Source organism: Bombus fervidus, chromosome 10 (genome assembly GCF_041682495.2).
Source record: "Bombus fervidus isolate BK054 chromosome 10, iyBomFerv1, whole genome shotgun sequence".
NCBI lineage: Eukaryota > Metazoa > Arthropoda > Insecta > Hymenoptera > Apidae > Bombus > Bombus fervidus.
Window position 1 is genome coordinate 8,690,991 of NC_091526.1, and position 14,808 is coordinate 8,705,798.

The following is a 14,808-nucleotide window of genomic DNA, read 5'->3' on the forward strand; positions in this document are numbered from 1 at the left end:
CCACAAAGCGAACGATTGTCTTCTCTTTTCTTTTCTCACACACGATACTTGCGAAGGAATCACGCGGCGACGCGGACCACGCGTGAATGGGTCAACGTCGACGGAAAATTGCTAGAGAAATAGACATAGGAATAGTTTATGTGGAATAAATTTACGGTAAAAACGTACGTGTGCAAAGTCGAGCTCCACTTCCGTGTCACTGTGTTTATCACACATGGCCAGATCCACTGCACTTTGTCCACGCCTAGGTCCTTTCTTTTGTTTTTTTCGTTGGAAAATCTCCGATGATCTCACGCGTTAACAACGCCAGTCACGTTGCTATTTAAAACGAAATCTCGCGTTCTTTCTTTCGTACACAATGACCTCCGTATGCTTCCTAAAGGAGAACGCGGTTTTCTTCGTTCACGTTTTACCTTTTCAACGATTCCTGGTCTCGGTGATACATGTTTGTCTCGGTACACGAAACGAGCTCGATCAGACCGTGTGGCTTGGAAGTCGCACGATTCACAACGATACTGCTCACCTTAGCAGATTCGATATCGCCAGGGTAAAGGTCGCTAATAAAATGGTCGGCGTGACACCGCAACTTCCGCCGTGTTGCATCGCCGCAGGATGTTCGCCTGCAACAGAAAAACGTCACGCGTTATTCCCCAATCGTTCTTCTATACACGTTTTTAACAGAGTACGGATGTTTATGCAAATTTGTATTACTGTCGATATAATTAAAGGAACGGAAGCTAACCAGAGATTTCTTTCGCTCGTTAAATATCGTAACGAGTACTTTATTTCATAATATTTTTGCATTTCAGTGTATACAAAATACGTGCATTGTGCGTAGTTTTATACCTGCAATTTTGTCACAAATGCATGAACATCCACAATCTAATTGTCAAACATTTTCCAAACACGACAAGTAGCAAAGCAGGCGAAAGTTTAGTTGCAGAAATCATAGAAATCTACGATATCGCGTTTTAAAACATTCTCTCCGTTTTTCACATGGTTGTGCTCCGCAAGAAAATTATAATTTCATTAATTCATTGAGGGACAATGTTTTGCTTGTAATTTTTTTGTTCTTTAATCAATTCACATTATCGAATCCCAGAGAAATTCCAAGAATATTATGATTCGTTAAAATGCCAACGAGATTTCAAAATCTTTCATATAACGCACATAATATATTCATAAAAGGTTTCTACGGGTATTTCTCAAATAATTTCGTAAGCAACCGTGGGTTCATCGTTGAATTTTGATTGAACTGTTTCGAATAAACGTTACTAAATTACTTTGCTGGAATCGTGCATCGGCTCACAGTTCCATTTCAATTAAGGACTTTTTCACTGATAAACGTATCGCAGAGCTCAAATATTGCCGATTTAGTACGTTTCGAATTCAGCAACTTGTAACTTTCTCTTCCTCTAAAAATCGAATACACGTTGGTGGGTAGTACCTAGAATTTATCTCTAATTTTTTATCAAAAGCAACTTTGATATGCAGCGATGTTCGATTTTCCAAACCGCAGCGCTGCTTCGAAGCGTGGAAAACACGTGCAGAGCGACGAGTAAATATTAGCGGAGAATATTTCGAAGAGAAATGATTGAAATCGCTATATTTTTCAAATAAAATTGTTCCTATCTGAGCGATCGAATTATTTAACAACCAAGGTGCATCCATGGAATCGAATAATTATGATCCCAGATGTAACCAGCCACGGAAGCAGCAGAAAGCGCGAGGCCAACAGAAGCGACGAGGCAACGTTAATCACGAACTATCCCCTCGGTTCAGCTCCCCGATTTCCATATATACATTTCATATATCCAGACAAATGTTAACGGTGTATCGGCCGGGTGAACGTTGCCGATGTATACGCAGCATTCGGCGGTAATAAAGATAATCACGACCGGTGCACGATGCCGGTGTACGCAGGTCTTGTTACGAATAGTCGTGCTCCTCTCGTGTTCCCAGCAAACGTGGCCTAGCATCGTCGCGATTTACGACCGAATCGAAAATCTCATTCGGCCGATTTCGAAGGGTCACCATCGCCTGTGCTAACGAAGCTGGCGTTTTCGTCGAAAAACGACATCGTTCGTCGTCCAGCTCTCGGCTTGGACCCCGTAATTGCGTTAATGCGCGGATAGTGCGCTCCTCTACGGATAATCCTCGCGGCTCTGCGCGCCGGTTTATCGCGAAATAATTGAAATTTGCGGTCAATTTTGCCGAGTAATCAGCTGCGTTTGAAATAACGTCGATGCTATATCCCTCGCTCGTACCGGCACGATTGTAAATTAATTATGCAGACGAACTGCGCCGCATTAATTTTCATCTGGCATACCGGCGCGAGGTGTTCACGTTTTACTCGGCCGCGAATCCGCGCGGGGATTCCACGTCTCTACGACGATATTTGAAAGGGAGATTGATTCTGTTCGTGCTGCCTGGATCGATTACAAAAATATGCTCGGTTGAAATACGTTAATAGGATCGTGTATGGCTAATCTTGACGTCATAATGCGGATCACATTGATTAGCTTCTCAGTATCAGGTGAGCGAGCCGATCAATTATATGTGGTTTTCAGCTCTGTGTAATATAGGACCATCCTTTAGCAGTGAAAGTAACGATGCATCTACTTCTCCATATATATTTTTTATATATATCTTATATAATAATTTTATTTATATATAATTTTATATCATTCAGTACTGGTTTAATAGAGAATAATAAAGAATAACGTGGAGTAGAAACTGATAAAAAGTAGTTCGACTGCAAAATAAGGTGTGCCCACTGTCCAGACTATAACTGGACCTTGTATTTTTACGAATTTATGGAAAATCTTATGGTACGCAAAAATCTCATAGAATTCGTGTGATATAAAGAATATAGAAAACGAAGCTCACGTTATAATCTTCGGTAGACGAAAAACATGTTCATCTATCTTTCGTTCTTCCAATCAGATTGATAGAAGTATGAATTTCCGTAAAACATTTTCAGCCTAATTATAACGCTGCTTAATTGCTCCTTAAACACTTCGCCGCTGGTAATTTCGCTAAAATGGTGTGCAATTTAGGAACTGTACAACAGGCACGGAGAGTGAGTCGTCAAGTTGCGTGGCGTGACGTGTTTCAATCCCGGTACTTTCTACACGAATGCGTGGTTGGCGCGAGCCGCGCCTGATGATTGACAGACTGGATTGGTGAAGTTGCCGCGCAAGATATTGCATGTGTTATCGCGAATGTTGCCGGCTGACAATAGATCAAAACCAAGTGTACACGTGAGGGAGGGGCCGAGTACTTGCCGCGGCCCCCAATATACGAGCCTGTCAAACTTTATGACGAGGGATTTCGATGCTTGATGAATGAATATGTCTCGTCCCTTTTCCACCTAGCGCTTCCAGGAGCTCTCCTCTTGGCGCGAGCCATTCAAGTTGCATCTCACGATACTGGAGGACAGCCATTGTCGGCGAATTTGTCGAACAATCGCGGCGTAAAGGGACGGCGATACATCTTCGACGTCCAACCCGCCGGTGGGTGGACAAACATGGCCACGTTCCATGATTCTCAAAGTGTCAGACGAATAGTTCGATGGTTCCATCGCGTACTTTAGGAAAATAAAATTGATAGGGAGTTCGTGCTTTCTGTTGTGGACCTGCTTTCCTATGGGTGCTGGGGGACCCTAGATTGATAAAGAATTTCCTTTAATATCTGTATTATATGAATACACAGACTCGCGAATACATAGACACGCGAATGTGTGTATTATGCGCGTTGTACGATATATTTTGAAATTTTATCAACATTTTTCTCAGGCTGATGGATTAATAGGCAGGGAATTTATATCGCGACATAATTACGAACACGTGTTAGCTAGTATTAACTTAATAACCTTACAGAACGGGAGAATAGTTTTTGATATTTTATTTCTACGCAAAGTTATTGACATAATATTTCGTCTTGGTATTACACAGCAATCTAAAATTAATATTCCATCTAAAAATTCCAAATGTATTATTTGGAAATGTTTCAATTGGAATGTATTATTCTTGACAGCGCGACGAACAAGTTACGAAGTAAATTGTATATGAAGTAAAATTTGCATCTTGCGTAAACGGAAATTGCGTTGAAATGCATGTCCAAAACGATTAGAGGATCGTTACAGGTTTATTATAACAACTTGACCGTGTGACTTACGTAGGTTTAAAATATGTTATACGTTGTAACATTTAGTGAACAAAGCGTTGCTATAAAGAGCCGGACTTGCATAAACAGCCACAGTCTAATAACAACGGTTCATATCACAGTACAGATTGAATGTAAAAACTACACACAAGCACAAAAAGCAGATGACGTGAAAAATGATCACTGCAGTTTTTCTATGTAGTGTATAGATCTTTCTGAAATTTAGCCTCATTTCTTATTTCTCTCACCGTATTTTGCACGAGTTTTCCAAACATATCACGATTTCCAAATTTCATTTTCCTTTAACGAGAGCTAATGCTTGCTCGAAGGCAGAGATAGGATGTCAGAAGATGTTCCGAGACGCGTGTCGATTCAAGAAGCGAAGGAAATCGCGCGAGCGTTAAAATGCTCGCGATTTAACCTGGCAGCGGATGCTTGTCGATTTTTCCGCGCGATTCCACCTTTTAAATGCGTTTGCTCGCGACGTTTATCGAAGGCCGTGTACATGACGTAACAGAACGTTTGAAATGATGCCCGTATATCACTGGCAAAAAATAAGAGAAACACGCGCCTAAAAATGAACACGGCCGCGCATTGACGCGGCGTATTGAGGAAGCTGCTATAGAGATTCAAAGCAAATAGCATAAAAATAAAATTTCTCTGGATCCGGATAAAACGTGAATCAATAAACGGAGAGATATAGACGGATGGGTTTTGATTCTACGCTCAAGCTTCCTAGATGAAACGCGCCAAACCCTTTCACACACATTCCTCTTCGAATCAATTGGCTTGATAATAATTAATTGAAACAATTAAAAGTAGGTTGTAATAGCCGATGGATTATTATAATCGAATTGCCGATAAGTTGCTAATAAACTCTCTTGTGTCGTGCTGGAACATCGAAAGCGATGAATTTCTGGCCCGTCTGAAAATTGATACGAATAACGCGGTCAAATTCCGTTGGGATTGACGCGTTAACAAGTTGAAACGATATTTCGGGGGGGTGGTGAGGGTGAAAAAGAATCGTGACGAGGTTCTTTTAGCCAGGATAAGCGGCGTTACAAGAAGAGTGCGGATCAATATTAAGAAACTTGTGTGTCACGGCGCAGCTACGTCTAGGCGCAAGACTGATCGTCGCTCTCGAGTCCCGAAGAAATTAAGTTAAGCCATGACGGAGTAGGGGACGAAGGGAAGGGGAACTGGTGGGCCGGTCGGCGGGGGTCGAATGAGAGTTGAGGGAATAAAAAGGGCTCTTACCATTCAGCACGTGGACCATTACGCTGGCTGGATTCGCGTTGCTGGGAATGCAGGTGTAATTTCCGCTGTCGGTCAATCTGGCTTGTGTCACCAGAAGTCTGCTCGTCGTGCCGCTTTCCGTCTTCTCGGTCTCCAAGGAAACCCCGCCCCTGCGGTGAACGCTGAATTATCAAAGATACTTTGCTTCTATTCACCGCGCACACGTTCGCGTTTACGTTTGTTAGAGGATGTTGGTGTATTTTCTAAGGGTCGTGACGGCCGCGTTACACCAACTTGGTATAACGCGAGCGTCGAGATGCACCGAGACGCGACGGTTGTCACGTTATCGTGTTTTGTCTCCGTGTTTCCAGAAGGAGAAACCGTTTGCCCCTTTGCCGGTGCCTGTTCGCCAGTTCTCTTCCGCTATTTTCCAAAAGTTCCGACTCGCGAGACAAAAGACCATTTCCCAGACCATTGGAGAAGCGAGAAAGTCGTTGAAAACAAAAGTTACCCGAATTAAGATCTCTTTCTGTGTGAGATCGAGTCTCGTACAGCTCTCTTGCTGAATCTGTTATGCGACCGATCCAACAAAGCGACAGAGACGTTCATGGTGGTCGAATATGGGCGATGGAGGGTGCACGTTTTCGATGCATCTCTGCTATAGGGTGCGTGGTAATAATCGTAACGTAGGTAATCGAACGGAAGCAAGTAGATTCTCGCACCACTCCTCTACATATTCCTTTTTGGCGGAGGTCGCGGGGCGAAATAGAGAGGTGAGAGAGAAAGAGAGAGAGAAAGAGAGAGAGAGAGAGAGATAGAGAGAGGTGCACGAGGAGTAAAGGCATTACGGAGAGAACTCGAGAACTTGATTCTCGTGGCTTGTACCTGGGACTGTCGAAATCCACCACAGCTCCTCCGTGATGCCACGAAACGCTGCTGGGCGGTGTACTTTGCACATTAACGGTGCACGTGAGGCTTATCGTGCTACCCTTCTTCACGTAGACTTCTTCCGGACCCAGGATTTTCGCCTGAGCGGCTGCAACACACATCGGAAATCGGCCACTTAAACATTCCGTCCTCGGTCCCGCTTAAATTTCGTTTATTCGTTCTCTTTTCTCAGGGATACTCGCGGATACATCGTGTTGTCTACTCTGTCTCATGAATCTTGCAGATTCCCTTTAAAGCGTGTCCCCCAAAGCGACATCGAAGTCAAAACACGACACGCGGTTACATATTTCAAAATTTACGGTGCACGTGCAACCGCTGCGTTTCATTTCTCGCCTGTCGAGTGTAGAAGTTTTTATAATTGCGGATATTTGTCGGACGGTAACAGAGTTAGAAATAAAACGTCGAAACGTTAACGCCAGAACTATCAACTGTGTATTTTGTTTCGTATTTTTGTAATACGCGAAATTACCAAGGTTTCATTTGGCAAAATTAATATCAACGCTTATTCAGATAAAAACGTGATTATACGATAGCGAGGATATAATAAAATGAGGGATATAAAATTCTGCTTTTCTAACTCGCGTGAAATAGGTAGTATTCATTTCTAAATATCGTTATTCATAGTATCATTATTCTGTGAAATGAAATATTCAGAAACTGTAATAAGTGTTCAAAGAATTTTAATGTTCAAATGTTCAAAGAATTTAACTTTAATAAAAATATATTCGAAATGATTTCAATTAAATTGTCAGGAGTTCTTGTATCTTGTTTATATGTTTGTCACTGTATACCTATTTACTTCTCTGCTACTATTTTCATTGTAATTATCTATAGTATATTTGATATGTTTACTACACTATAATTTTAGCATAATATATTTGGTACGTTTAATACACCAGATAGTTCTAGTGTTAATGAGTAAACCGTGCGTCTATTTGTGGAAACGGAAAGTCGGCATTTCGAATTTCACGGGATTATCCCGAATCGTTCTGTAAATTGTACGTAATCGGGGGTGAATCATAAGATCCGGTATCAGCAAATTGTGGGCGAATGAACTTAAATTCGGCGTGTGTAATACCGTATGCAAATGCTTGCGGGCGAGTGTTCACCAAGTTGGTAGCTGTGCTCGTGTCTAACATTCGAAACGAATTTCGCGAAAGTTTTAATGGAACTTCGAAGTTGAGGTCGGTGAAAACAGAAAGGAAAAACCACAGCCGAAACTTACGTTGTTGCTGTGAATATTTTAATTGCTATGGAAGTAGAGAGATAGAGATAATCAGAGCAGACTAATTAGGCCTCGTGTGTTGTGCACGTGAAAGCGTTCGTAAAATAGAAATTACTATGTATTAATACTACAGTTATGGTTTCTACGTAGCTTGACAAAAGAATCGGGACCATGCCAAATGCCACGCGAAACACCATTTCGTGCCATGATAAATGCACCAGAAAACCTTCCCATTTATATGCTTTTTGTCTCGATGCAATCGCATTCCTCGAAATGGGCCACGGTTTATCTCGAAACAAAAAATCTACTACCTTGGCCGATCGATAAAGTCAAAATAAATCACTCACCTCCGCGGTACATTCTTCGTACAAAAGATAAAAAAGAATTACCCCAGAAAAAAATATATACTTTGGATGTTCCAATAACGATACAATCGAAGAAGGGGGGGGAAAGGGTAATTCAACGTGAAAGAATAGGTTGAAAATGTAGAATAATATTTTTCCGTGCGAGGCTTTGTTTTCGGGAAATTCAATTTTTAATATCTTTCTTCGGCATTTATATGCCGGGGCTTCCTCTGGTATTTGAAGAATTAAAAATGTAAATTACGTTGGAGACTGTGTAATAATTTCATTCAGAAATCCACCATGGACAGTGTTTTAAATCACTTTCGTATTACGAAAATGAATTTGAGATTTCTTTGGAAACCCACATGAGCTGTTTCGAGATAGATTTTTCATTTAACAATGAACTCAATAACATAACGATGCAAATCATAATACAAGTTTGACAAAATATAAGTTGATATATAGTTCCATTCGCAATGAAATATTAATAGCATCAGAAAAGCGAGAACGATTATACCAACTGAACCATCTTCCAAAACGTTACGTTACTCTAATATCGTCCTATTAGTTCCATAAAAATGAAGCAAAGAAACACAGCAGCACAAAAACGTTGCTAGGAAACTGTATCGGATAGAATAGTACGAGTATTGAAAGTCAATTTTTTCGAAAACAGATAGTCCTACGAAAAACGTATCATTTCATATAGTCGACTTATTCTTCGCAGAATATTACCTTCTTCCTATTAATATTCTAACTATTGGCACACTCCGTATATGCATCTATGATAATTAAAGTCAAAACGCAACAAATTATCGAACATCAAAGCAGAAGCATAACGAAGTGCAACCAGAAGCATCCACCCCAAGGCGGGTCGAGCATGTGCGATTATTATCCCTTTAACGTATCTCGTTGCATTACAAAGTTCATCAGACTGGATTATTCCGCGGGTACATAATTCCGAGGCAATTAGAAAACGCGTGTCGTCGCATATACGTGGCTGGATTCCAGGTCAGCAGGTGTGACGATCAGTGAAACGGATCCCCTTTTACTAGTTAATGTCAGCTCGACCAGCCCTCGTAAAACAAAACCATCCGGTACTGAGGGGGTTGAATTAATTAACATTAAACGGAAGGTGGACGTGCATGCACTGATAGAGCACGAGCCGGCATATACAGACATGCTGGCCACATTCACAGTGAACGGATTTTATATATATATATATATATATGCAGAGGCAGCCATCCGGTGATCTACACACTGGTCGCAATAAAACGTCTATAGCAGCAAGTTCAACAGCTTGGAAAAGGAGTTCTGTTCTTGCGTGATTCTCTAACCTGAGTTGAACGTCCGATGAATGGCGTTCGGTGTGGTGGTGGCGGGGACAGGGGCACTTTCTGGAATGGGAGGACAGAAAAGATATCGAGTTAATCGATTTCGTCGAGAGAGATCTACCGTTTCGTGGGTGGCCCGGGGATTGAATTGCCACCGAAACCATCCTGATATAGGTTACGTTCGCTGTTCAACTGGTATATGTATATGTATATACGTATATACAACACGTACGTATGCATAGCGCATCGTTGTTCATTCATAGCGTTCGTGGCCCCTTTTCTTGTCCTCAGTAACGGCCCGTCGTTTTCTTCTATCGTGATAACAGCTTCGCAGCTCTTTTACCGGCTATGCGAATTTATCTTTCCTGTACTAGTTTTCACGGGGAGTAAAGTTTGTTTCTCGCAGAATAATTTGACGCTGAACTAATTAAAAGAGAATCTTAAATATTTTTCCTTCTGGCCGTTTAACCCATTACCACGTATTTATCATAATATTATGAGTTCGTCAACTCTTTTACATTTCATAAAATCGTGAAAATCTAGCTGGAAGAAATAAACGGCGAAAGAAATATTAAACGAATCCTTAATGAAATTCCCATTCGTACTCAGGATATTAGAGAATAGAATTCGATAATAAAAATTGATTGAAAACGATCGCGAATGAAGCGATGCGTTAAAGCAATCTAGGCTCCTAGTGGTTTAAATAATACGAGTAAAATTTTGAATATCCAGGGAGTATGTAATTCTAGTAAATTAACTGCACGATCGTCGATTTTCATTGGAAAAATCGATGCTCGCCAACTGACGAGCAATTACTGTTATGCACGCATGTATGCTGTCTCGTGATAGAGACAGATACACGCAGAAGCCACGAACATAATTAATGAACAGCGTTGCTCGTGCACGCACACTCTTCGGAATCACGTGAATCGCGGAAACAGTTTACGTGGCAATACTCAAAGAAGCTATCTAATTAAACTGTTACCTGGAAATTCTCGATCCACATTGACGATCGAGAGTCAATGGTTCGCGAAAAAGTTCGAAACATCGTCCAATTATATTTATGAAAATAACGTAATCAGTAAGTCAGTCGATATTAAATTATCGTCATATAAACCGGATAGCTCTTTCATCGGATTATTCTGCATTTAATTTACGCATAAACATTGTACATTGTTATTCATCACAAATCATCAGTAGCGCGATTAATTGCGATAAAGCGTGATGATTAACTTCCGTAAACGTGTAAAGTACTAAATAATTGATGCTCGTTAACGCGTAATAGTGCACTGCACAGATAACCCGTGGAACATAAAAAGGAGTCGACCAATTGTAACTCGATAAAGTAACGTAATTACGTGGAACTTCGATACAAGTGCTAATTGATAACGAAAATCGATAATTAAACGGAACAAACACGCAGATGAAAACAGGGACAAAAATACGTGAAAAATAAATTATGCAAACGTGAACAACGTGTCAGCATTCTTTGGTAATGTTCCATTGATCACGGTTATTTGGTTGCAAACAGTAATTAAACTACAGAATTTTATGCATTTGTGAGAAATTTAAAGATACGAAAATCCATAGAACACGTATGACGAAATACTTTTATGAGACAAACATGAAGGCAATAAATGAGGAGGAAAGATACTCGAAAACTAAATTACGCGAACGTGCTAACATCGTTTAATATTGATCCATTGATCTTATAGCGGTGACTCGAACATACTTAATAACGCGAACAAGCACGATGCTCGATAATTCAGAAGGACTTTTAATTGACGCCGTAACGTCAACCACTGTTTGTAATCTAAAGTGTTGTCGTAGCGGCGTGGTTGCAACCTGCGCTCGACGTTGACAGCACCATCAATTAGGCGAATTAATTGCACAACAGAAGTACTAGGAGATGAAATCGACGGTTAGTAGGGCACGTTTATCAGAATATCCCGTCAGATACAAAATACAAACGAAGGGGTTGGATCGAACGTGTGAGAAAAAGAAATGTGAAATGGGGGGTCGACCTCTTTAAAACGTTAACGTTTCACGGTAACAGGCATGCAAGCGGAAAGCTTCAGTCCCTTTTCTCATGCTGGTGCGTAGTCAAGGTACCGGAAGTGTCTTTCCTGATCGACCAGGTGATAGACACGTACGCAAACATTGAGAAATTGTCTCTGTTTCATCTAGACTCTATTACCAAGTAGTCGAATATTTACAGCGGTATAGAGATTTTGTTTCGTCAATGGAATGACTAATCCTTTCGCGTAACTTTTTTTACAAATATTTTCTATCGATCTACTGGAAGAAAATCTACCGCAAGATTAGTATTTTATATAACACGAATGAAAACACAAGCAAAAGAGAAGATTATTTCTAATGGTAAAAATTGTAGACAAAATTCTTTTCAATTCTACATAGCCGATATTCCATTTCTACGCAGTAACCATTTCAATATAGAACTGAAATTTTCTTGGAACGTGTCAAGCACGCGAAAGGATTAATCGTAAGGATAATGTTAACATAATTGCAGTTTTACCTTCGACTCTCAACACGAAGGCTAAATTCAATTTGGGCTCGGTGTTAACCTGGCATTCGTAAACCCCAGCGTCACGTTGCTGAACGTAATCGATCTTCAACGTCCATTCGTCAGATGCTTCGGGATGTTTCACGGAGAATCTTTCGTCCCCCGTGTACGCATAGATGGACGACGTGAGTATATGTAAATCTCTTTTACGTATCCAAGACACCTGAAAACAAAATGACGTTGGTTGAGCATCATTGAAATTTCAACAAAAGTTTTAGGACCGTCGACATTACTCGTTTCCAACATCGTTCTCGTCTCGACGTTTCAAAGGTATTCTCTCTCATCAGGTCGGAGAAAGCTTCTTCTCGTTTCCACGAAAAGATTTGCTGCACGCTTGATCCGATTCGATCGACCTAGTTTTCACGAATCACTGTAATTTGTCCTCAGTTAGATCAGTGGATCCAGAGGTTCTTCTAATTGCGTAATTTTATCGTTAACGATTGGTTCCATTGAAAGTAGTTCCAAGGAAAAGAATGTTAATTTCTCATAAAATTGTCTATTATTGACGATCGATCGATAGGTAACTAATTTTGCAACAGTAGATCGAAATAACAAGGATGTCGATGAAGTGGACGTAACATTTAAGAGATTTATATAATACATTTGTTAAATCTGTTAGCAAATGTATAATAAAATTTCTAATTGATCTAACAGAGTAGTCTCTGGTGTTTTAACAAAGTATAATAATATAACTAAGGTGTAATATATATTTTTCTTTAGTACAAGTCAAACCACAGATATTTAATACAAATCTGAAATTCGAGATTAAAGAGAATATTGAATTTCCTCTTTCGCGTGTTTTTCTTTTTTTTTTTTTAAATAAAAGATTTCAAATATATACGAAATTATTTAAAAAATCATATTCGTGCTGATCGTAACTCAGGCACATAAAACCCGATAAATTATACAAACTCGTCCTATCAAACGGGTAATCTGATATATGACTCGCAATATTCAAAAATATTCATCGGCGATTATATCGTAATCGAAATTGAAGATTTTATCAGCGGCATATTTGAACATGTTATCGGCGAATAATTGGCTGCATTAACGACCGCAATGAATCGATAGAGACGTTCGACAAATTTAATAAAGTGGTCCTGATAATTCAGCCGGGTATGATCGCGGTTGAAAAATACCCGAAATTTCCCGAGCTTTATCCGCTTATCGACATTTATGGCTGATCGTTAAATGTCTCCCGTAGACCGTCCAACAATTACACAAGTACGTGACGGTCCTACGACGGCCGTTCCTACGCCAAAAGTCACCCCTCTATGGGTTACCCCTCTTTGGAAGGCGTCGCGCGCTTATGGATGCCGGTACTTCCAACCCCAACGACGGGGCTCGTTAAACGTATGTTCACCGAGAAGAAGATCTTCTCGCCCTCGTTAATTATTCTCCACTGCATCCTTCTGCGACATACAGAGAGACACAGTGAATGGAACGGAAGGGTGGTCCCACACCGGGAGTCGAAGAGGAGAAGAGGGTTGAAAACGCAATCCTTCTCTGTCAAGAACGAAGACGTCGAAACGTTTGGATTCCGCGAGAAGTTTTCGACGTCAGACGTTCGATAAGGATTCCTCATTTCGCTTTACGACCTCCAACCCCCACATAGTACCGACCACTTTCGCGAGATTAATCGGAATATCGCGTATTTTGATATTGCCGATGTTTATCACGCGCCGTAACCACGACGAATATTTTCTAGACAACCGCGTTAAAATTCGATACGGAAATTAAACGACGTTAGCACGTCGTTCGGAATAATTTCGTTTCCGATCGAATCCGCGAAAATAATCCGTTCTCCCGCGAGATTCGAATTTGCGGGGTGAAATTTTTTTTTCTCTGTGCAGAAAATTCCTCTCCGCCGTGGAACTCGCGTTATTTTGATACGAATTGAGGCCGCGTTTCACGCCAGAGATGTTCCGCGAATTTATTCTGCGAATTCGAGCACCCGTAACGAGCGATATGGAAAGAGGCGGAGAAACACATAGGAGAGATAGAAAACGAGAGGACCGAGGGACGTTGCAGAGACATATAAAAGGGAAAACGCGCGACAGAGACGAAGAAGGATCTTTTAAATATAAATTTCGTGCACGAGTATTCTTTATCGTCGCGTAATCTTTTTTACGAAAGAAAAGAGGAATAGGCCAGTTATCATCTCGCGCCTTTTACATCTAGCGGACTAGCTCCACCGGGGAAAATTAAATATCTTCCAGTCCTTACGCCAGCCATTGCCCCACGGGGTCGAATATCTTCGTAAGTCAGCCACGGACATCTTATAGTTTCGAACTCGCCTCTCGGCGCTGAGATTACACGGTGGAGAACAAGAATGTTACGTGCTCTACGTGTTATCGCGGAATTTTATCCCTATTAAAGTACAACGAGGCGAGAAATCTGCGAATAGAAGGAACGTGCTTTCTGGGTGGCGGCGCTGCGCTTCAAACATTCCGCTTACGTAGCAGCGTTTTAATTACAGGAATATTTTTCTAGCGGGCAAGACGGCGAGCTGAATACAAAAATCTTCGCGTCCGGTAAACATAAATATCGTTCGAGTTTTATGGGGAAATGTAATGCAAATTCTACTCCACGTAAAGTTTCTTTGCTCCCCATGTTGGAGTTACAGTTTGTCATAGTTCGGTTAGCACGGATCTGATCACTAATCAACGATCCCTTTAACGTTCTTTGAATCTCATTCAAAGTAGTTCAAACTAATTTTTCTTTTTCTCTTATAACAAATCTCTATACTCTTGTGAAAATTGTTCCGACAAAGATTTAAGTCTCTGTTGAAGGACCAAGCTTGAAACAACCGCGTTTCTTCGCTGAGATTCGACTACGAGAAATTACCGACGAACAAAGAGCGCCATCTATACTAGCTGCAGGTTAGTGCTTGGCAATAAACGTGCCTTGTTTAAGAAGGAACTACCAAAGAAGATCAAGAAGAGAGTTACCTGCTTCCCGCGAGGTTTCCTT

At 40.9% G+C, this 14,808-nt stretch overlaps 1 protein-coding gene across 2 annotated transcripts in view; it reads right to left on the minus strand.

Annotated features, from left to right (window-relative positions):
• Nucleotides 1-252: 252 nt before the first annotated feature.
• LOC139991479 (zwei Ig domain protein zig-8) overlaps nt 253-14,808 on the minus strand; it is a 174,994-nt gene continuing 160,438 nt past the window's right edge. Inside the window, exons 4-7 of one of the 2 annotated variants that reach the window (XM_072011583.1) lie at nt 11,788-11,998; nt 6,289-6,439; nt 5,425-5,585; nt 253-620 (exon numbers count right to left, since the gene is read on the minus strand). In XM_072011583.1, coding sequence (XP_071867684.1) covers nt 520-620; nt 5,425-5,585; nt 6,289-6,439; nt 11,788-11,998 — 624 coding nt within the window. In that variant the 3' untranslated portion in view covers nt 253-519. The remainder of the gene's footprint in view (nt 621-5,424; nt 5,586-6,288; nt 6,440-11,787; nt 11,999-14,808) is intronic. The other variant, XM_072011584.1, reaches the window with a different exon arrangement.